General features: G+C 63.0%; 1 protein-coding gene across 19 annotated transcripts in view; it reads right to left on the bottom strand.

Annotated features, from left to right (window-relative positions):
• Positions 1-22156, bottom strand: part of ADGRB2 (adhesion G protein-coupled receptor B2) — a 60999-nt gene that overhangs the window by 16628 nt on the left and 22215 nt on the right. For 8 of the 19 annotated variants that reach the window (XM_086863231.1, XM_086863234.1, XM_086863230.1 and 5 more), the window contains exons 1-3: positions 8851-9088; positions 4212-5013; positions 309-392 (exon numbers count right to left, since the gene is read on the bottom strand). In XM_086863231.1, coding sequence (XP_086719357.1) covers positions 309-392; positions 4212-5013; positions 8851-9024 — 1060 coding nt within the window. In that variant the 5' untranslated portion in view covers positions 9025-9088. Of the gene's footprint in view, positions 1-308; positions 393-4211; positions 5014-8850; positions 9089-11691; positions 11823-22156 lie in introns of those variants that run through there. The other 11 variants (XM_086863241.1, XM_086863240.1, XM_086863237.1 and 8 more) reach the window with 7 other exon arrangements.

Genomic DNA, 22156 nt, shown 5'->3' on the forward strand with positions numbered 1-22156 from the left:
TCCCACTCGCCTCCAAGCCCTCCAACCATAAATCAGGGAGGCTGGAGAGGGGAGCAGCACGCTCAAATTACCCAGATGGGTTTGCCAAACAAATACATCTGAATGAAACAATTAATAGATTTTTTTTTTTTTTTTTTTTTAAGCTTTACAACCCTTGGAGGAAAGTGCAGAGGAAAAAAAATGTATAAATGGAACAAATTAAGGCAGTCCGTGGGCAGGAAGATAAAGGGAGTCACTCCATCTCTGTGACTCCTGCCTCAGGTGCAGGAGCCCGGTGTCACCAGTGTCCCCCTGCCTGTTCCTGGTACCTGTCTGGGCCATGTAGACCCCGGGTTCATCCGCTGACCGTGGCCACTGGGTCTTCACCTTCTGGTTCTCCTCAACCGCATTGCCTAGGAAAGAGAAATGCCCAAATGAGAGCGGGCAGGGGGACAGGGATGGGGACAGAGCAGCGTAGGACATTCCAGGGATGTCTGGCCCCATGCTGGGCACCCATGGCACCCCTGAGAGCAAGACCTGGCTGAGCATCACTGAGCACACTCACAGCCCCCCAAAATCTGCCCAAAAGTGTCACAGGGTTGGCAGCTGGACCCCAGCCCAGGGTGCCACGTCCCTGGTGCAGGCAGGGTGCCTGTGCCCCACTGTGCCAGGCAAAGGTGCTCTCCCGTCCCCACTTATCAGCTCTCTGCAGTGAGGTGGCACAAATTTATGTCTCGGCTCACCAAAAATAACAAGTGATCCATCAAGAGCACTTGGCGTGAAATTAACTGGCATGTGCAGGGCTCGGCAGGGGACGCGGCTACAGGCGCAGGGGGACGCCTCCCTCGGCCTCCCCCACACCCCAGAACACCTCCCTGCCCTCCAGAGGGACTCTTGTCCCCAAATCTGGGCCCTGGAGTTCCCCTGGATCGATCCCAGCTGTTCCTGCAGGATGTGCCATGGAGGACAGGGGCACGGCACCACAAATGCCACCCCAGGGATGTCACCCCCAAAAATGCTTTGGTCACCCCACTGCTGTGACAGCCAGGGGAGCAGCCAGGGATGGCACCAGCACCTTGTTGAGCTGCCAACCAAACACGTCCCCAAGGGACAGACGGGAGGTGGCATGGGGACACCTGGCACTGGCAGAGTGCTTTGGGCACATGGTGGCTCCCGCTGGGACACAGAGCGGGGACACCCAGCCCCAGGCAGGGAGCACAGCCTGCTCTGGCACTGACTGTGCTGTCAAAAAGCCCCAAATTTACCCAGTTTTGCCTTAACCCTTCAGGGCTCCCCGCTGGCACCCTCATATCCTTGGACATCCCACTCCAGGGCATGGAATTCCTGCTGGCATGGGAGACACAGGGGGACTCAGGGACAGTGAGGGGATGCCCAGGGGGGTCTGTGGGGCCACCGGGATGAATTCCCAACAGGGCCAAACCCCCCGCTCCCCCCGGGAATGCCACAGCAGAATTACACACAGCACGGCAAGAGCCTGGGGAAAACCATAAATCCCGAAGATATACGAGGGCGTTCTCCCTGGCTGTGTTCGACAGAGACACCAAATTCAATTTCCTTTGGAGTGCACTAAATCCTCGGCTGTCACCACCAGGAGGCCGTGGCCAACCCCAGCACCGCACCCCATCCTGCCCGGGGGTCCCCCAGCACCCCGCCACGGCACAGCTGGTGGGTACAAGGATTGGAGGTGATTCCAGGGACATCAGAGGTGTTCCTTCGGGGACCTCAAGGTGAATCCCAAGGTTGGTTGTGTCTTTGTCCCGGCAGTACCTCACTGGGGGTTGGTTTGTGAACAGGGGTAGGTTTGGGGTGAGGGAAACCCAAAACTGGAACTGTTTGGCCTCACTGACACAGCAGAGTCACCCAGAGGGCAACAAAAAGAGGGGGTCACCCTTCTGGAGTTCTTTAGAACTCCACACTGCCTGGAGCCTGGAGCTCCAGAGCTGAACACACCCAAAGCTCCCCCACAAAACTCCAACCCATCCACGCTTTCCGCCCATGTGCCTCCAAGCGCATCCCTGAATCCCCCTGGGAGAGCCTCCCCACGGCGGGGATGACGTGGGTGCCGGGGACCCTGGGGTCACCGCTGTGGGGAGGCTCTGGGCAGGTGCCAGCCCCACGTCGCTGCGGCGGAGGAGCCGCTGAGATCAGCGCTGGGCGCCCGCCAAGCCTCGGCTCACAGGCGCCATTCAGCCCCCCGGCCCTGTGTGCCACCATCCCCCTGAAAGGGGACCATTCTCCACCCAAGGGGGCCGGGGGGAGGCCAGGTGGGAGCCCGGGACCCCCCCTCGCCGCATGAAGGGCGCTCTGTGCTGTGGCCCCGCAGCTCGGCACGGTGACACCCGGGGGGGGACGGTGGCAGCGGCGTGGAACAAGGGGTGGCCGAGGCAGAGCATGGCCCCCGTGGCTCCGGCTCCACAATAACACTGAGCCCCCGGGCGCTCCAGCCTTTAATTGAATGTCAAATGTAATTTGGAGAAGGAGCCGGAGTTTGCGCTGTGGCCATCGCAGCTGGAGAGACGGAATGTGGCACTGAGCCCTGCCAGCTCTGCAGGGACACCCCTGGCCAGCGCCCTGTGCCACGCTCGGGGGAAATAACCCCACTGAGCCACCCCCTGCAGATGTGCTGGATCCCCTGGAGGAGCATCTGCTTCTCCATCCCATCCTGGATCCCACTTCTCCATCCTGTCTAGGATCCCTCTTCTCCATCCTCTTCTGGATCCCCCTTCTCCATCCCATCCTGGATCCCCCTTCTCCATCCCATCCTGGATCCCCTTTCTCCATCCCATCCTGATCCCATTTCTCCCCAGACATCCCCTGGCCACAGCAGGTGTCAGTCCTCGGGCACAGGATCATCCAGGCTGTTACCTTGGGGCTGGCACCTGACCCTGCTGCTGAGCTCTTAATCACCCAGTGGCGTTTAAAGTGGGGTAAAAAACCCCAAAAACGCAGAAAAAACCCATAAAATGAAATCAGCTCAAACAGCTCCCCTCGGGATGAGGCGATTTAGAGTCCTGCAGCTGTAACGGACCGGGGATTTAGTGGGGGATCTGCCCGTAATGACATTTAGCTCCTGAAATAAATGCTAAAGCCCAATGAAATTATCTCTACACCCCCGGCCCGGCCCCGCCACCTAATCTGCCGGATAAAGACCCCGCGCAGCCCAGTTGGGGATTGCTCCTGCCCGCGCATCACCCTGAGGCTGCTGAAGGGAACATCTGGCCAGATGTGTCCCAAAACCCCCGCATCACCTCGCCGAGCTTGGCGCTGCGGGCAGGGGCAGCACCGGGACAGCCCGATCCCGGTGCCGGCTGCTTTATCCTCAGCCATTCCTACAATCCCGGAACGAGCAAATGGCCTCATTCCGCCTGGTTAATAGCCCGGCCGCCGTGCCGTGACATCCTGCCTGGAATAACAAGCGCCCGGGCTGCAGCAGTCAAGGGTAATTTGCCACGGGAAAGGGTCATTTTACCTGCAAATTGTTTTCCACGTCTCCACCAAGGCAGAATGCGTTGGCTCCTGCTCCTGCCCCGTGCCAGGGAGGCGGCAAGCGAGGCCAGGGAGCCACGTGGGATGTGCCAGAGCAGCCGTGGCACCAGCCCTGGCAGCGGTGGGGTCACCGTGGCATCCCAGGGACCGTTCCCAGGGCCACGGCAAGGGCAGAACAAGCTGCAGCTCAGCGGATTTGAACTTTGTATGGATTTCCTGCTCCATGAAGTGTCCCATTGGAAACTTCCAGCGCTGAGGGAGCATGCTCAGGCAGGATTCACCCATTCCATGGATTCTCTGCCCCATGCACCAGCTTTCCTGCTCCACAGAGCACCCACCTGCGCCCTCCAGCCCTGTGGAGTGTGCTTGGGGAGGATTCATCCATGCCACGACTTCCCTGCTCCATGCCCAGCATCCAACTGGCACCAGGAGTGCACATGGGCAAGATCCATGCACTGCACGATTCCCTGCTCCATTCCCAGTGCCCCATTGGCACCCTCCAGCCCCAGGATCCATCCACTGCACAATTCCCTGCTCCATGCACAGTGCCCCATTGGCACCCTCCAGCCCCAGGATCCATCCACTGCACAATTCCCTGCTCCATGCACAGCTCCCCAAATCCCCATGGACCGTGCAGAGGCAGAAAGTGCCCATTCCGTGACCACGAGCAGCACGCAGGGAACCCCTGAGCTGCGCAGGGGGGTCCATCCCGTGTCCCCACTCACCGTGTGGCACCTCGGGCAGGTCGAGCTCGTTGACATTCGCAGAATGCAGCTCAGTGGGGCAGCAGTCGGGGGCGGCGGGCACCGGGGTGGGCACGGGGGCCGGGGGCCGGGTGCCGTTGCGCCGGGGAGCCGGAGGGCTCTCGGCCTGGCAGCTGCAGCCGGCGTGGGTGAAGCCACAGCGGCGAGCACCGGGAGCCTGCAGGCACTCCTCGAGCCAGCGGCACAGCACGCTGCAGGTGAACTGGCTGGAGTTGTTGTTGTTGATGAGCAGCACCTCCACGAAGCGGAATTCCAGCGCTTGTGGCTCCAGCAGCCGCGGGGCCGCCTCGGGTTCGGCTGCCAGGCACAGCTGGACGAAGTTCTTGTCGAAGTGCAGGAAGGTGAAGGGCCCCGCGCCCTCACACAGCTCCAGCTCGGCTTCCTCATCCTCCTCCTCCTCCTGCTGCTGCTCCGGGGGCTGCACGGGCACGGGGCTGGCCTCGCCCCGGGGGTCGCAGGTGTAGTTGGCCAGGTAGTGGTCGAGGGGCAGCACCATGGGCGAGAAGTGGGTGCAGACCTGCTCCTCCCGGTTGAAGCGGAGGTAGAGCGAGTACTTGGTGGGGTCGGGGTTCTCCAGGGTCCAGGAGCAGCCGGAGGAGATGGTGGGGAACAGGTCCTTGAGGGAGAAGGAGCCGTAGAGGACGCCGGAGGCCAGGGCGGAGCAGGCACTGGGAGCCGGGTCGAAGCCCCGCGTGAGCCACAGGACAGACGATATCACAGCCAGTAAGAGGGGACCAGCAGCGGTCATCCTATGGCATTTGCCCTGCGGACAGACAGATGGACACATGGACAGAGACTTACCCGGAGGTTTGGCCACTGTGGAGCTGGGCTGGGGGTCAGCACCCTGCCCTGAGTCCAGCTGGTGCGGGATCCCAGTTACCCCATGTCCCCTCCCGGTTCATGTCCCCCCCAACCTGGTCCATGTCCCCATCTGCCGCCTTGCAGGGTTACAGGGGACTCCTTGTGCCAATGTGTCCCCAGCTTCGGGACGGTGCAGCACAGAGTGAAGACTTCACCCCAAAACCACCAGAGCAGAGACCCAGCTCCCCAGGTCCCCCCTGCAGCGACTCCCCCATCCTCGGCTCACCCCCACCCCGAGCTGGCCAGGCACAGCCTGGGCAAGGAGCCACCAAACAACTTCAGACAGAGCTACAAAAGCCCTTGGAGCAAATTCTGGTGCCCTGGAGCATGGTGGGGACAGGCTGGCAGCTCAGGGTGATGTGCTGGGGGTGCACAGTGACACCCCAGCAGTGTGGTGTCCCCACAGCTGTCCTAAGAGCCGGACACAGGGTGAGCAGTCACTCTCAGTACAGATTTCTTGGATACTTCTCCGGGAATGCAAAGCATCACCGTGAATGGCTTTTTAATACCTCATTAATAAAATAATGCACGTGGTGGCCTTATTAAGTGAGCCCCGAGCATGGCTCTGCAGAAGCCGAGGCCCCGTGCACGTGTCAGCATCACTCAGCCTATGCCCGGGGCAGTGGTGGCAAGGGGACAGCCCTGGGGACATTCAGGAGGTGACCACAGGGCCAGATGCCGTGGCAGAGGTTGATTCCAAAATCGCCGAGGTCACCGCTCGCCCAGCGGTGTGCTGGGGATGCCGGGCGCTTGGCACTGCACGGGGAATGCTCTTCTTCACCCTCAAACAGCAACTCCTGCTCCCGAACCACCCCTGGCCGAGGCGGTGATCCCGGGGCATCCCCCGGCTCACCGGGAGGGACACGGAGCCTTGGCCGAGCCTGCGCTGGAGCCGCTCCGGGGACATTAGAGAGCTAAAAATATCCCGATTCTCATGCAACAGGCTGGCTCTGGCTTCTGCGGCCCCGGCAGCACGGGGGGGCTCGGTGCTGGCATTCCCCCGCTCCAGGGCACGGGAGAGAGGGGCTGCAATGGAGCCAGCGGGAGCAGACCGGGATGGACGCCGGCTGGACCTCCCCTGCAAGCAGGGGGGTCTGGGGCAGGAGAAAACCCCGCTTTCCGAGAGTTACTTCCAGCCAGAGACCCCAGGAAATGCAACAGGAGAGACCCGAGAGCACCGAATTCCAACTGCAGCCGGAGCGAGGAGCAGCACAGACATTCCCCGCTGGTGCTGCCAGAGCGGCCACCAAGGACCTGCGATCCCCCAAAGAGCCGCAGCCCCCTCCCCTGCTCCGGGAGAGCCGGGGGTGCGGGGAGGCAGGAGGAAGAGGAAGAGGAGGGAGAGGAGGAGGAGGAGGGAGAGGAGGAGGAGGTCAGGCAGGGACACGCTGCTGCTCTGCAGCGAGCTCCTGGGGCTCCCGCAGCCTGGCAGGGACACAAGATGGTGCTTGCTTCCCTCGCCCAGGAACAGCGAGCAGGGACGCTCCGGCACGACCATCCATCCATCCATCCATCCATCCTCCATCCATCCATCCTCCATCCATCCATCCATCCATTATCCATCCATCCCGCCCGCTGCCCAGACGGCCGCTGGAAGGCTCGGGGATGGACACAGCCGGGCAGCCCACGCCTCACCTCTCCAGGCATGCATGATCCAGGTGTTCTGGGATACGGGGGAGCTTCCTCCCAGCCCCAAAACCTGCGGGGCTGCACCGCACCGAGCCACGGCCGGGGCTGAACCAAAGCTGCCAGAGCTCGCTCGGCACCAGCCCCGCTCCCTGCAGCTCTGGAGCCGCCGCCGCTGCTGCTGCCGCTGCTGCAGTGAAAATATTTCGCTGAGCTGCGAGCCGGGCCGAGGAGATATTTAACATCTGGGCCACCGAGTCACCCGGCGGGAGCTGCCGGCGACTGGTGACCGCCACCCCCGGCCGGCAGCGCGGCGGGGACCTCGCACCCTGCAGCGTCACCGTCTGCGTCCTCCGGCCCGGGGGAGCCCAGCCCGGCCGCGGTGCCAGGGCTCGGCATCACCCCCAGTGCCTCCCAAAGCGCCTCGCTCCATGCGGAATGAACCACCCGACAGCCGCGAGCGCATCCCGGCAGCGCTGCCGGCTCCCTGGGGACAGCTGCCGACCACCCAGGGACCCCCCGCACCCCTCTGGAGAGTGGCTGGTGCTCATGGAGGACTGCGATGTCACCCGGAGCACGGCGGGCACAGCCTGGCACTCTCGCCCGCCGCAGGCGCCCGCTCCAGCCCCTTCCATCTGCCTTTGTTCCTGCCCGGGAGCAGGGAAAGGGGGTGGGTTTAAAGCTTTAATTAAAGCTTTTAAAGAGCCATCACAGAGCTGGGAAGAGCCCGGGAGGGAGGAAACGACAGCCCGGGCTTCACGTCCTCGGAGCGCGCTCCCTCTCCATCACTGCCGGCGCATTCCTGCCGGAATATCGCTCCGGGAAGAGCAGGATCCGACCGGGGCTCGGCTCTCCCTGGCCACGGCACGGCACTGCTCCCGATGCACAAACAGGTTGTTTCCCTGAGGACGTTTTGCCTGGATATTGGCTGGATCCCGGTCCAGCTCCATCATCCTGGCATGGCAGGAGCCCAGATCGTGACCGTCTCCAGGCAGGAAAAGTCAGGGACAACAAACCAGTCCCCAAAAAAGTGATAAATGGGCAGTACTAAACCCCTCGGCATCAATAATCTGACAAACTATTAATGGCAGAGTAAAGGAGATTTGGGGGTGGAGGGTTTTTAACTCAACTGTTCTTTTAACAGTCTGCAGAAAATATAAAATCCATGGGAAAAAAGACCTGATCCATGAAAATCCCTAACATGAACATGGCTTAGGATAAAGGAATAAAAAGTAAGGAAGGGCTGGGGCGTCTTGAGTGGTTGATCCACCGTGGAACATCCTCACTTCCCTGCCAGGAGGAACAGGCTGGCCCCTGGCACGGCACGGCTCCATGTGGGGCTGCATCCCATGGGATCCCATGGATGTCACCCGGAGGTGACAGCGACAAACGCAGCACCACAACGAGCAATTCCTGCTGTGAGAACCTACCAGGATCTTCCCCGGCTGCTCAAAGGCATCCAGGGACTCCAAAGCTGCTCCAAAGCACCTCCGTGGGGACCCCCAGCACTGAGCTGGGGTGTCCTGAGCCTTCCCAGCCCCTCCACCGACAGATCAGCACCGTTCCTGGGAAAAACTCTGCTGCAATCCCAGCCTCCAGCCCGAAAACGCGGATTCCTGCCCAGCACATGCTTGCACACACGTGTGCACACACACACACACCCCCAGCAGGGACAGCGACATCCCAGCTGCTTCCACTCGCTCCAGCACGGTTCCCCCAGTGTCCAGGACCATGTTTCCCCTCTCTTCCATGATTCCACATCTCCCTTCTCCCTCTGGCTCCCCGGCGTGCTGCCACAGCCTCTCCTGGAGCCGGCAGGCTGGCAGTGGTGCCGAGCTGTAATTAATGGTGCAGCTTTGCCAATCCCTGGCGCGGCCTCGCGAGCACTGGCAAGCACAGGCCTCTTTATTTATTTTACTTAGCTGCTGTTGGTAAAACTCCACTCCAAAAGCAAGGCCAGGAGACAGCACTGAGAAATCACCGCCTGGATCAGGGATTTGCTCTGCCAGGGAACGGCGTGTGCTGCCTCCCCCCGGCTCTGCACGGCTGGGGGGTCCCTGGACACAAAGCCCCCCCACAGCTACAGGGGCTGCAGCAGCCACGGTGCTCCTACCGCCTCTTCCAAGGAGTTTCTTCCACATCCTTGGGATGTGAGTTGCTGTTTTCCATCAGCTCCATTCTGGAGGGCTGGGAGACCCACGAGGGTTCCAAAGGCGGGTTCTGAGTCCCAGCGCTGGCAGCAAGATCTGTGCTCATCCCAAAAGAGGATTTTTTTCATACCCACCATCTCATCAAGACCCAACCTCTGAGCCCCTGAGGTGCTCCAGGGAGGAGAAGCGGCCTGGCTCCATCCTGCTCTTGGAGGACATCAAGAAGGAACAGACAGGAGCAGCACAGGGGGGTCACGATAGCCCTTGTGAATGCTGAGGAGCTACAGAGTTTCTGACTTGGCAACCGAGCCAGGTGGCCCCAAGCCAGCCCTGTCCCCCTTAGAGGATGGGCCCGTGGTAGGAAATGGCCTCAGTCCAAATTCTCATGGAGAAGCGTTGAGGCATCACAGCAGCCCAGGGCTGGATTGGGGCTGGAGCATCATCTTCCTCCAGGCATGAGGAAATGGAGAGTCCATCCTGCAGCCCCCATCCCAGCTGGGCAGGACGGGATGTGGGGATTTGGCAGCAGTGGGGATACCCTGGCTGGTGGAAGTCCCATCCATTCCCACAGCCGTGAGCAGAAGCTTGGTGCCGGGGCAGAGCTCTCCACCAGCCGTGAGCCCACCAGGAAGAGCTGAGCACCTCCGGAGCCATCTCCAGCATGGCAGGGAGTGACTCCAGGCAGAAAATTCCAGTGCCAAAGGTCCTTGGAGGTGTTGAGAAGAACCAGAGGGAGCTGGGAAGAGCCGGCAGCGTGTCCCAGCCAGTGCTGGAGCCCCTCTGCCACGCAGCTCCTGGTCGGAGAGCAAGCATCGGCTGTGCCGGCTCTGAGCCCATTTTCTCTCCAGCACAGACCAAATTTGTAGGATCCTGGCTCCTTGGATCAAAGCAGGGGCTGGTGACAAGGCTTGACAAGCAAACGGGCAGGCCTGGGAGAGGAGCTGCTGCCAGACTCCGCGCTCTGGCACAGCAGAGCTGGCACTGCCACACAGCCAGCTCCACATCCACTGCCACCGTACCATCACCAAGGAACCCTGCAGGGAACGGGGAGCAGACCCTGCCTGCTGAGGGTGGCTAGAGAGCAGCCAGGTGACAGTGACGGTGACAGTGACAACAGCTGCGCCACCCCGCTCCTCCCCATGCGAGCCCACGGAGCCGGGTGCCTCCCCACGACCCCCCTCAGCTCAGCCACGGCCTTCAAGGGAGGGACAAGTCTGTCCGGAGCCATTGGGAACAATCCCAGTGCCACAGCTCAGAGCCAGCCTTGTGCCACCAGCCCCACGTGTGCCCCGGACAGAAGCGCTGGCCGGGAGCTCTGCCACATCCCTGCCCGGCCACCCCGGGGCCACCTCCCCGCGTCACCGGCGGCCCCGGCTGCCAGCCAGCACAGCCAGCAGTGACATGACCTAGAAAAGCCAAGGGTTTTTCACACGCCGCGCAGCCTCCAGCCCCCCTGCGCCGGCCGTGCGGCCGTGGCTGCAGAAAAAACCTCCCCGTCCTCAACAAGTGACCGGCGCGGGCACACGCGTGGGGCACGCCTGGCACAGCTTCGTGCCACCGACCCCAGGGCTCGCAGGGCCCCCCGGGGAAGAGCTGCAGCTCGCCCCAAGCCCCGGTTGCCACCTGCCAGCCGCACGTGCCCCCTGGGTGCCCACTCGGGGCCTCCTGCGCTCCCACGGGCCCCGGGTGCCGCGGCACGGCGGCCCCCCGCAGCCCCCCACGCTGGCACCGAACAAAGCCCCAGCACGCAGGGGAGGGCTGCAAACCCACCCACGAACCCACCCACCCACCCAGCCACCCACCCGCTGCCGGGGCTCCTCCGACGCGCCCGACGACGACGCGGTCCCGGTGCACGCCGAGTCCCCGGGGCCCTGCCAAGGGGTGACAACGCGGGGTGTCCGACCCCGCCGAGCACCCACGCTCGCCAGGCTGGCACAATCCACACGTGTGCCCACGGCAGGGATGCCAGCAGGGAGCCCTGCACCCACCCGTGGCCTTGCTGTGTGACACACCACGGCACCGCGGTGCCGCACGTGTGCCCGGAGACATACGTGTGCCCACGGACACGCGTGCGGCCCCTCGGCCGTGGGGCGGCCGGAGCCTGGCACTGCTCTGAAGGGAGGGACTGGCACCCCGCGGGACGAAACGGCGCCTCGCGGGGGGCACAGGCGTCCCCAGGGGGACCGGGACCCCCGGGGAACCGGCAGCGCTGAGGGGAGAACCGGCAAGCACCGGGGAGGGGGGACCGGCAGAACGGGAGGAGGAGATGGGCAGCCCCGGCAGAGGGGGGCACCGGCAGCCCCGCGGGGAAGAACCGGCAGCTCCGGGCACGCCGCGGCTCTCAGCCAGCCCCGGTGCCGAGCCCTCCGCGCCGCCGCAGCCTCGCACAACTTCCCGGCAGGGCCGGGGCGGCCTCGGGGATGCCGCTGCCCCCCACCCCGAGCACCGGGCACGGGGCACCCGCGGTGCCGCGGCGCGACTGCAACAACTCCCGTTCCCGCAGCTCCACCGCCGGGGCAGGAAAGTTGGCCGCCGTTGGGGTGGGAGCTGGGGCGGCGGGCGCGGGGGGGGTCCCCGGTGGAACCGGGGCTCTTCCAAGCGGCAGCACCGGCCGCCGCAGCCCGCAACGGCGGCGAGCTGAGCTGCCGCCCCCGCTGCGCCGCGCCGGGAGGGAGCGGAGCCGCCGCACCGGGAAAAGGAGGGGGGGGGGGGGGGTTGGTTTCACCGAGAACGGGGGAGTGCCGGTGCACCGGAGGGAGGGGGGATATCGGTGCACCGGCCGAGGGGGTCGTGGCCGCCCTTACCTGCGCTCCGTTAGCAGCGCGTGTAGCCCCGGCGCGGCGCGGCGAGCAGCGGGCTGGCCATCCCCGAGCGGCGGCGGCGGCAGCCGGTGCCCGGGCGCGCCCGGGGGAGCGCGGCGGCGGCGGCGGCGGCAGCGCGCGGGGCCGGGAGCGGGCGCGGGGCCGAGAGCGGGCGCGGAGCGCGCCGGGCCCCGGTGGCGGCGGCGGCGGATGCGGTGGGGAGGGGAAGGGAGAGGGGGGGGCTGGGGGAGCGGGGGGCGCGGGGGCGGCGGCGGCGCGCGCCGCTCGGGCACTTGCTGCATGCGCCGGGCGCGGGGCGGTGTGACAGCACCGGGCACGGCGGGGACCCCCCCTCCCTCCCTCCCCTCTCCCCGCTCCGCCGCTCCCGCCTCCGCCGTGTGTGCGGGGGGAGGTGACCCCCGGGCTGCTGCTGCAGCGCTGGGGGGGCGGCGGGGGCCGCAGGGGGGCGGGGGTGAGCGGTGCACACGCACACGGAGGGGGGTGGGCGGCGTGTGTGTCCCCCCCGCCCCCGTTCCCTGTCACACGCGTGGAGCGGGTCGGGCACGGGCGCGGGGCGGGGGGGTTGTGGCTGCCCTGGCGGGGGTGTGAACGCTGAGGGTGCTCAGCCGTGGCGGTGCGGGTTTGCACACGCGTGTGCGAGACACGCGGGGCCCTGGGGGGCACGTGTGCGCCCCGCGTGTGTCCCCACACGTGCGGGCCTCGGTGGGGTCTGCAGGGGGCTGCAGGGACGCTGAGAAATGGGGCTGTCACACAAAGGTGGCACGAGTGGGGGTGACACGGAGCCTGCTGGACCCCCAGGACCTCAGGGGGCTGCAGAGCTGTGGTTCCACTCCGAAAGAGGAAGGATCCTCAAGACAGGATAAACTTGAGGATCTTGGTGGTCCGTGGGCGACTCAGCCACTGGCACAGAGGCTCCACTGCAGCCCTGATCCTGCTGCTTGCCAGGAGCTGTGGCTCGCAGGGGATGGGGTGTCAGGGCCACCGAGCCCCGGGCGTGCAGGAGGAGCTCAGCAGGATGCGGCACGGCCTGGCTGGCACGCTGCGGGAGCAGCGCAGCTGGAAATGCAGCACATTCCCGCTGCTGCCTGTCCACCTCTGCCGGACACATCCTGCCCAGCACTGCGAGTGCTGCACTCAGCCTGGGGATGCTCACAGCTGCCCCTTGTCCCCTCCATCCTGCTGGACACGACGGATGGAGAGGGCAGGAGGCAGCTCTAGGACAACTACTCCGCACCCTGGGGATCTGTGGCTCAGCACCAGCTCTGATCCAGCCCGGCGCCACTGAAGTGCAGGATCACATCCACCCCAGACCTTCCTGCAGTTCAGCTCCTTCCCTTCCTGGCATTCCCTTTTCCCAGCGCTTCCGTGCGGTCCCTGGGTGCCTGACCCAGCGTCTCCAGACACACACTCATCCCCTGCGGGTCAAGGCTGGGAGAAAGCAAACCAGCTTTTCAGGCTGCTCTTTATCCCAAGGAGAAAACCAGCATTAGCTCCACCGGAGCTGGAGGAGATTCCCGACCCTGGCTCTGTAAATACAGCTCAGCACAGCTCCGTGCATGAACAATCCCAAAAACACGGCTTCCTGGGTCATTGCTGCCTCCCCACGAGGTGTTTGCTCCCTCAGCCGAGTAGCTCGGCACAGCTGAGGGAATTGGGAATTTCCAAAGGGATCTCTTGCACCGGCTGCCACTGCCCTGCGAGGAAGGTGGGATGCGGCGTGGGATGCAGGATGCAAAGTGGGATGAGCTGCAGGATGCGCTGCAGGATGCAACGTGGGATGTGGTGTGGGATTCAGGATGCAATACCGGATGCAACAGGGGATGCAACACAGGCTGTGGTGCAGGATGCAGTGCGGGATGCCACGCGGGACACGATGCCCGTGGGGTCTCCCCTGAAGGCTGTGGCACATCCTGGCTCGTGTCACTCTGTCCCACAAGGCCACCATCCCCCTGCTGCTGCTCGTCCAGCTCGGGGAATCATTTCCGTCCTCCGTGTCCCCTCCCTGCCATGTCCCCTCTGCCCCAGGTGGGCAAAGAGGAGCTGGGGGGCTCCGGCTCTGGGGGGGCTGAGCTGCGGGAGCGGGAGGCACCCATTGTTACCAGGACAACTGGGTGCTCTTCAGAGCCGCTTGTTGCTGCTGCTGCATCCCTGCAAACCTCCCCCGACACCGCGGGAGCGCCGCTGCCACCAAATCTTCAACCGGGGCACGCTCATCGCCCCCAGCGCCCCAGGCACAGCTTGGAAAAACATTGGAGACACGCCCAGGGTGTCCCCGGCTGGCCAGAGTGAGGGCTCTGAGCCTCCATCCTCCTCCTCACCGCCCTGAGCTGCTGGGATGTGGGAAAACACCGATCACGGCCTCTCCGGTGCCCGCGGATCCGGGGGCTGGGCTGGAGCAGAGCTCCTCGCAGGGTGTAATTAGAGCAGCGCGCCGAGGTGGTGACACCGGGCCTTTCTGCCTCGCTGGGAATCAAACCCGTCCATTAAGGCCATAATAACCCGCCAGGCTGACACGAGGTCCCCGGTGTCACCACTGTCATTAATGGCCCCCAGCGCCGCAGGGAGCGGTCACACCGGGACAGCCAAACACCAGCAGAGCCCCCCCAGCTCCGGCCGGGGGCTCCCCGGGTACCCGGCACTGCTGCTCCCAGCGCAGAGATTTTGTTTCCCCTTCATTCGGCACAGAAATCAGGGACACGGAGAATCACCGAGGTGGCAGCTGCTCTGTGCCCAGTGAGGATTCAGGGAAGAGTTGAATCCAGCTCCTGGCCGGGGATGCTCGTGCGGCTCCCGATGGGCTCCATCCCCAGGGATTGTCTCCCCCGAGCAGGGCAGGGAGCGGCAGCTTTTCAGAAAGGTTCATCAGGAGCACCTCGGCTCCAAGACGGGGCGAGCCGGGAGGGGACGGCAGCCCCCGAGCAGCCGGTAACGCCAGCCGCTTGTCTGAATCGCTTCCCGTAAACTCGGCGGAGAATTGCTCCAGCGGGAAAACAAAACCAGCCGTAAACAGGGGAGTTCGGCTTTCAGGATAATCCGCTCTGATGGGAGCGCCCGCGGAGGAGCCTCCGCCACTCGCTCGGTGCTGTCACCGGGATGGAGGGACCGGCCCTGCCGGCGGCCACCGCTCCCACCCAGGAACCTCCACGTGGCGTTTTCCCTCGCTGGTGTCAGGGAGAAAAGCCCAGGAAAAAAAAAAAGAGGGAGGGAAGCGCAGGTGATGAGAAGCAGAGGAAGGAATTGAACAAGCCGTGAAATAAATTTCACTTTATGGATTGTTCCGGACTGAGGGCACAGCCAAAAACCCATCCCGAGTGGCTCCCAGGCCTCTGGATGAGGTCACCGTGCCCAGAAAGATGGATTTCAGTTCAGCAACCCCATTTTAGTATTCCCAGACTCTTTTTTGTGGTGAGGGATGGATCGGGGCTGATCCCTGTCCACCCGTGCCAGGTGATGCTGTGGCACAGGGCAGCGCAGCACGAAGGACCCGAGTTGCCAGGCCAGACACGCTGGGGACAGTTTTTGGGGGAAAATCAGGGGAATTTCTGCCGGGTGAGATGCTGACCTCCCTGATGGGTCTGTGGGACTGAGGGACGAGCAGAGCACCAGTGGGACAACTGTGGGATTTTCACCTCCTGGTGCTTTTTGGGAGATCCTCCCTGGTCCGGAGCAGTCTGGCAAGGAGCAATGCCACCCTCAGCCCCTTTTCCAGCTCCATCCACCGGAGCCATCTCACTGCTCAGCCCGGCAGCACTGGCCAGATCATGCCTGCACTCGAGCAGCCTCTCCAGAAGCCAGGAACTTTGCATAAATATTCATCTTGATTAATAAACATGAGGGCTGCAGAAAGCCCGGCTGCAGCGGCAGCAGGGTGTCAGCGGCTGCTCAGCCTTGCAGGAAGGAGCTCAACCCCGACACCTGATGGGTTTCGCACAGCAGGAAAAACCAGAGGTTGGATGTTGGGAAACCGCTCAGCCACGTCCTTTGTCCCCTTGTTAGCGAGGGGGTGGCATCTCCCCAGGGGGCTGGAGCCCCAGTGCTTCCCGGTAAGACCTAAACGGGGACACTGGGTGACAAAGCAAGCTGTTCCTGTCACCTCTGCACCCCCTGTGCCAGCCCCGCAGCGGCACAGGAACCGCAGCCTGTCCTGTCCCCTTTGGGTGTGGCTGCACCGGGATGGGGGCTCTGGAATAGCCCCAAACCCCCCCACGGCTCCAGAGGGAACGTTTAGGGCCAGCTTTGAGCAGTGCCAACCATGCACAAAGGCACGGCAGTGAGGACAGGGACATGCCCGGCACCGGTGACAGTCCCACAGCGCCGGTGACAGCTGGCACTGAGGCTGCGGTGCCAGCGTTCCCCAGCCCGGAGCAGGGAGCAGCGTGGATCCAGGTATTCCCAGCTCCTGTGGGGGAAACTGAGGCAAAGGACAGCGCCAGGGCTGTGCGAGGCGGCAGCAGCTCGGAGCCGGCGGGGCCAGGTGACGCGTGGTGGCACCTGCGGGACACTGCCTTTGTCACTCCGCCAGCAACCCGGGGCATAAACAAGTGCCTGACATTTCCACACCGCCGCCAGGCCCTCGGATTAAGGCAGAACATAATTAGCAAATTAATCAGGAGACAATAGCCGGGATCTGAGGCTGCCGAGATGTCACCGGCTCCGCGCGGAGCTGACCCCGGGCATGTTCGGGGCCAGGCGAGACGGGGATGGCCACGAGTTGTTGTCCCTGTGTCCCTTCCCTTGGATTTTCCCAACAGGGCAGGGGTTAACCGGGATTCCCTGCGCCGTCAGGAGCCTGGGAATGAAACCTTCAAAGGGCAGCACCTTCCTCTGGCTCAGCGGGACAGCAAACCCCGTGAATCAGGGTGAATTTGCATTCCGCTTATTAGACACCCTGCAAATACGGGCGAACCTCGTTCAAACATATTTCGGTGATAAAATGATATTGACTCTGAGTAATTAAAAATCATTTCCATATTCAAATACGCCTGATTGAGGAGAAATAGCTTCACTTTAATTGCCTGGAGGGGAGAGGAGCAACTTTCGGAGCGTGCAGCCCGGTAAATGCATCCTCGCTTGGCAGCGTGAGAAAGGCCCGGGGAGGAGGAGGAGGAGGGGAGGAGGAGGTGTAGAAAGAGGAGGAGGAGGAGGAGGAGGAGGAAGAGGAGGAGGAGGAGGAGGAGGCACGGAGGAAGCAGAGGGGTGAGGATGTGATCCTGCCACCTGCCAGAGGCTCTTCCCTCCCCGGTCCCCAAGGATGGAGCCCAGAACAAAGCTCTCCTTCCTCCTCCTCATCCCAAGGTGTTCTCAGGAAAGCGCCCCCGTGGAAGCAGGAATTCAGGCTCGGGATTACAGGAACAACCCCCAGAATTCCTGTGGCTCAGGAGGGGATGCTCGGAGTGATCCTGGCCGTGGCAGGGACACGCCAGCGCCGGTGACAGCCCCACAGCGCTGGGGACCGCCCTGCCCCGCCCTGCTCGGTCACCTGGGGGTGCCAGGAATGTTTCACCCCCAAATCCCCCCTTCCCAACCCCCTCTCCAGCACCTCCCCTGGAGTGCCACCGCACCGTCACTGTCATCGGTGTCCCCGGAGCAGCGCCGGGACAGCGGGGCTGCCGGGGGGCAGAGCTCTTCCAGCTGCCTTCTGGAGCCCCTCCAGCGCTTCCCTGCGGGATTTTGGGCTCCGCTTGGTTTCCTAGGGAAACCAAGCTGCAGCTCAGCTCAGCTCAGCCTCCACACGCGTGGGAGTGCAGGGAGGGTCGGGGGTGTGAAGGGAGGGCTGGGGGTGTGCAGGGAGGATGAGGGTGTGCAGGGAGGATGAGGGTGTGCAGGGAGGATGAGGGTGTGCAGGGAGGATGAGGGTGTGCAGGGAGGGCCGGGGTGTGCAGGGAGGATGAGGGTGTGCAGGGAGGATGAGGGTGTGCAGGGAGGGTCAGGGGTGTGCAGGGAGGATGAGGGTGTGCAGGGAGGGTCAGGGGTGTGCAGGGAGGGTCGGGGTGTGCAGGGAGGGTCGGGGTGTGCAGGGAGGATGAGGGTGTGCAGGGAGGGCTGGGGAGTGCAGGGAGGATGAGGGTGTGCAGGGAGGGTCAGGGGTGTGCAGAGAGGGCTGGGGGTGTGCAGGGAGGGTCAGGGGTGTGCAGGGAGGGTCAGGGATGTGCAGAGAGGGCCCGAGGTGTGCAGGGAGGGCTGGGGAGTGCAGAGAGGGCTGGGGGTGTGCAGGGAGGGTCAGGGGTGTGCAGGGAGGGCCGGGGGTGTGCAGGGAGGATGAGGGTGTGCAGAGAGGGCTGGGGGTGTGCAGGGAGGGTCAGGAGTGTGCAGGGAGGGCCGGGGGTGTGCAGGGAGGCCCATGGGTGCCCCGCACCCTCTGTCTCCTCTCCCAGCTCTCCTTGGAGCCTCCCAAAGCCCCGAGGAAGGGATTGGAGCAAAGTCCCCGCTCCTGGGTGATCCCCTGGGATCTCTGGGAACGATGCAGGTCCCGCATCCCTGAGGATGATCCGGTGCCACCCAGGGATGCTCAGAACTGGGCCTGGCCTTCCCGGGGCTCGGAGAGAGGCGGGAGGGGGCTGAGCCCCGCTGGCCCCATTCCATGCTCCATTGCCCTTGGAACAGATCGCAAAGCTCCCGTGGATCCATCCCCTCTGGCCTGGAGCCAGCCCTCGCTCCCTGGGGACACAGGACACGCCGTTCCGTGCCACCAGCTGCAGGGGACACGAGGGAGACCCCCATGGGCGCCTCCCAAATTCCAGCTGTGGCTCTGCAGCACCTCGGAGTGCCGGGATGAGGGTCCAGGATGGTGGGAAAAGGGAAAGAAGGAAGGTGGGATAAGGGGGAGGGGGAAAGGGAGAAGGCACAGCCCTGGGACAGCCCCACTCCCACTCGGAAGAGCGGGGAGCTGTTCCAAGTGAACTCAGAGCCCTGGATTTGGGAAGGGCAGAGGTGCCACTGCCATCAGCCCCAAACGGTCAGAACCTGCCCCTCAGCAGCAAGCTGCTCCCTCTGTGACCAAAGGATGGAGGAATCAACAGGAAAAGTCTCCTCCAGATCCCAGGCTGGGATCCCATGGATCTGGAGGAGCTGGAGCAGGGACTGGGGACCAGGAGGGGCACAGGGACACTGGAGTGGCTCAAAAACCTCCTCTCTGCCTCCTCTAGCTCCCACACTGGCCTGTGGTCAGTCCTGAAGCTCACATGGATGAATTTTCCAGCCAGGATTTCCCTTATGGACCCAAAATCTTACCCTCTGAACATCATTCCTGACTGGGGCTTCCAGACGAGCCATGGGGCACAAAGGACCCCAGGAAGATTTTCGAAGTGTTGTTTTTTGTGTAAACCATATCAAAATACCCCCCAAAAAATCCCCAGGGGAGTCCTTTGTGCTCCCACAGCTCTGGGAGTCCACAGGGAGTCCACAGGAAGGAATTGCCAATTCCTTCCAAATCTCTCATCCAAGTGCTACAATCCCAGACCCCCACGCAGGCAATGGGGTCACCAGAGCAGGAATGGGGTCATGCCCACAGGACCCCCCGATCCCATCCCGCTCTCCCAGGCTGCCTCTGCTCGCCGGGGAAGAGCAGGGAAAAGCTGGAGCGACAGGAATTAAAGCGCCATAATTAAAGGAAAAATTTTCCAGCATGCTGAAGACAGAAGAGGATCATTGTGTTTGCCTCCCACATCCCAGATGGATGCACGAGGGCTGCAGACAACGCCGGGGAGCGCGTGGAGAGGAGGAGAGGAAGGGTGTGAGTGAGACCGGGACGTGTGTGAGCAGAAATTGAATTTTTATCAGTTCCTATGTAGATTGTGTTTATTCATCTGTCTCCTCTCCATCTCCCCCTGCATCTCCCTATTTCTTTGACAAAATTACTTTCCTCCTTTGGCCTAATTTTGTTTGTACAGATAGCAGCTGCTTCCTCCTGTTCCGGCAGAAGAAATATCCCGGTAAATGAGGTGTTCCATATCCCCGGCACAGGTTGGAGCGGCTCCCTGGAGCACATTAGCGCCTGGCTCCTGCAGGGACGCGGCTGCATCCCGAAAATCCCCCCTCCTGCTGCTCTCCATCTCTCCCAGGGACGCCTCGGGGTGGCAGAGAATGGGTGAGGTGCCCCCAGATTCTGCCAGGTCCCCAAAAGCCACCACTCCAGGGTGCTGCATCCCTAGGGAAGCTCTGCTGATCCGTATTTAGGTGTCCTGCCACGGGAGGTGAATGGAGCTGGGATGATCCAGAATAACGACAAGGACATTTTTTCACCCCAGAAAAACCCATTCTTGGCAGAACCCTCACCCCAGCTGGGCTGGATTCTCTGGGAATCAGGAGCTGGGTGCTCCCGAAAACCAGGAGCCCTGCAGGGAGGTGACCCCAAATCCCAGGGATGGTCCCAGGCACCAGGAAGAGCCACAGCCCCACCTCCAGAGCGAGGACAACACAACAGCGAGCCGAGCACGTTCTTTCCATGCCCAAAACACCCCCAAACCAGCCAGAAAAACCCTCCCGAGCTCAAGGGCTTTGCCAAGGGGGGGTTTCCCAGGGAAACGAGGGGGAAGAGGAGCCTCTGGAGCGCTGCCTTCTCCTCCCCAATCGCTTTGTGCTCCCTGGCACGAGGGGAACTCAATCCTGATGGATTTTCCCCCAGGGCTCGCCATTAAAAATGCATGGAATTCCTCATGCCAAGTCCCCCTTACACACGGGGCTTTTGTGAGGACATTAAAGCACCGGCGTTTGTCACTCACTTCCCCACGGCTCGCAATTCGCTCCCGTTCATTTTCGGCAGGAAACCACCGGGGATGTTTTGCCTAAGCTCTCCCAGGCTCCCCCGGCAGGGCCAGGTCCCACCCCCAGCCGTGCCCCCAAACCTCCCCTGCCATGGCGGGAGCCCCACTTGGTAAAGCAGGAGAGGATTGCGATGTTTGGAACTCTCAGCATCGTGGTTGCCATCTCCTCCCAGATCCCTTCCCATCTCTTATGGGGGGAAACCCACCTGGAGTGGGGTCAGGAGAGGTTTGGGATGCTCAGGATGCTCAGGATCACAGTCCCAGATCCCTTCCCACATCTGAAGAGGGTCACAGCCTCCAAGGAGAGGATTGGGATGCTCAGCATCAGGGTTCCCATCTCCTCCCAGCTCCCTTTCCATCTCTTATGGGGGAAAAACCCACCTGGAGTGAGGTCAGGAGAGGATTGGGATGCTCAGGATGCTCGGGATCACCAGCCACATCTCCCAGCTCCCTTCCCAACTGTGAGGGGGACAAAGCCCACCTGGGCTGAGGCCAGGAGAAGTTTGGGATGCTCAGGACTCCCAGCAACAGGGTTCTCCACCTTATCCCAACTCCCTTCCCACCTCCAAGGGAGGCAAAGCCCACCAGGAGGATTTGGAATACTCGGGATCAGGCCCCACATCCTCTCCCATCTCCTTTCCCACCTCTGAGAAGGGCAAAGCCCCCCAGGAGAGGATTTGGGTCCTTGGAACTCTCAGCATCAGAGTTCCCCAACCTGTCCCATCTCCCTTCCCACCTCTGAGAGGTGGCAAAGCCCACCTGGGAGGAGGCTCGGGAGCGTCAGCATATTCAGGATGGAAAAGGCTTTGCTCTTGCCCAGGATCCAGGCTCTCACCCGCCCCATCCTGGCGTTCCCTTCATCCCTCCAGGCCAGGCTGGATGCCAGGGGGCTGGGCTGGGAATCGGGTGCTGCTGCTGCTCTGAGCTCCGGGAGCCGAGGACGGAACAAAACCCTGGAGACACGAGGTGCAGGGAGGGCAGGAATGTGGGAATACCGGGGGTTGTGTTCCGCGGGTGGCTCCGGCTGGGAGGAAAGGGGCTGGAATCACAGAACTCTTCCCCTCTGTTCTCTGAGCCTTTCAAACCGTAATGCGTCTCCCTCCCCGCCTGAGCACCTTGCCGAGTCAAAAAGACAAATTTCCTGAAGCTTCAAAAGCTGCTGAGAGCCACAGCTCGGCACTTCAGAGCCATCGCTCACCGCAGCAAACAGCCCTCGCCCACCCTGCCTTCCCCTGCCACCCCAAACCCCGAATCAGCTCTGCCAGGGCTCCTGGGGAGGGGCCCAAACGCACCGAGAGCCCCCGCGACAAAACGGGGACACGGCACGGTGCCACCCCCAGCAGCAGAACCCCCAAACTCTAAATGCCCCGTGAATTTGGGGTGTTTGGCTCTGCCAGTGACGGTCTGGAGGAGCAGGGGGACAAGGGGTGGTGTCACCTCCCCTGCAGCCACAACCCCCGAACTCTCTGTGCTTTAAATCCTCTGCTTTTCTGAGGTTTGAGGGGGATTTGGGGCACGGGTGGCACCTTCTCGTGTCCCCCCCCCTGCCGTGGGGGCTCTGCCTGTGCTCCCATCACTGACAGAGCCGAGCAGCCTCGGCTTCCCTCCTGTGCCATCCCAAATTCCAGAGCAGGCTTTTCCAGGGCTCCTGGTGAGCGGGATAAACACAGGAAGAGCCCCCAGGG

Source organism: Cyanistes caeruleus, chromosome 26 (genome assembly GCF_971803275.1).
Source record: "Cyanistes caeruleus chromosome 26, bCyaCae1.hap1.1, whole genome shotgun sequence".
Classification (NCBI taxonomy): Eukaryota; Metazoa; Chordata; class Aves; order Passeriformes; family Paridae; genus Cyanistes; species Cyanistes caeruleus.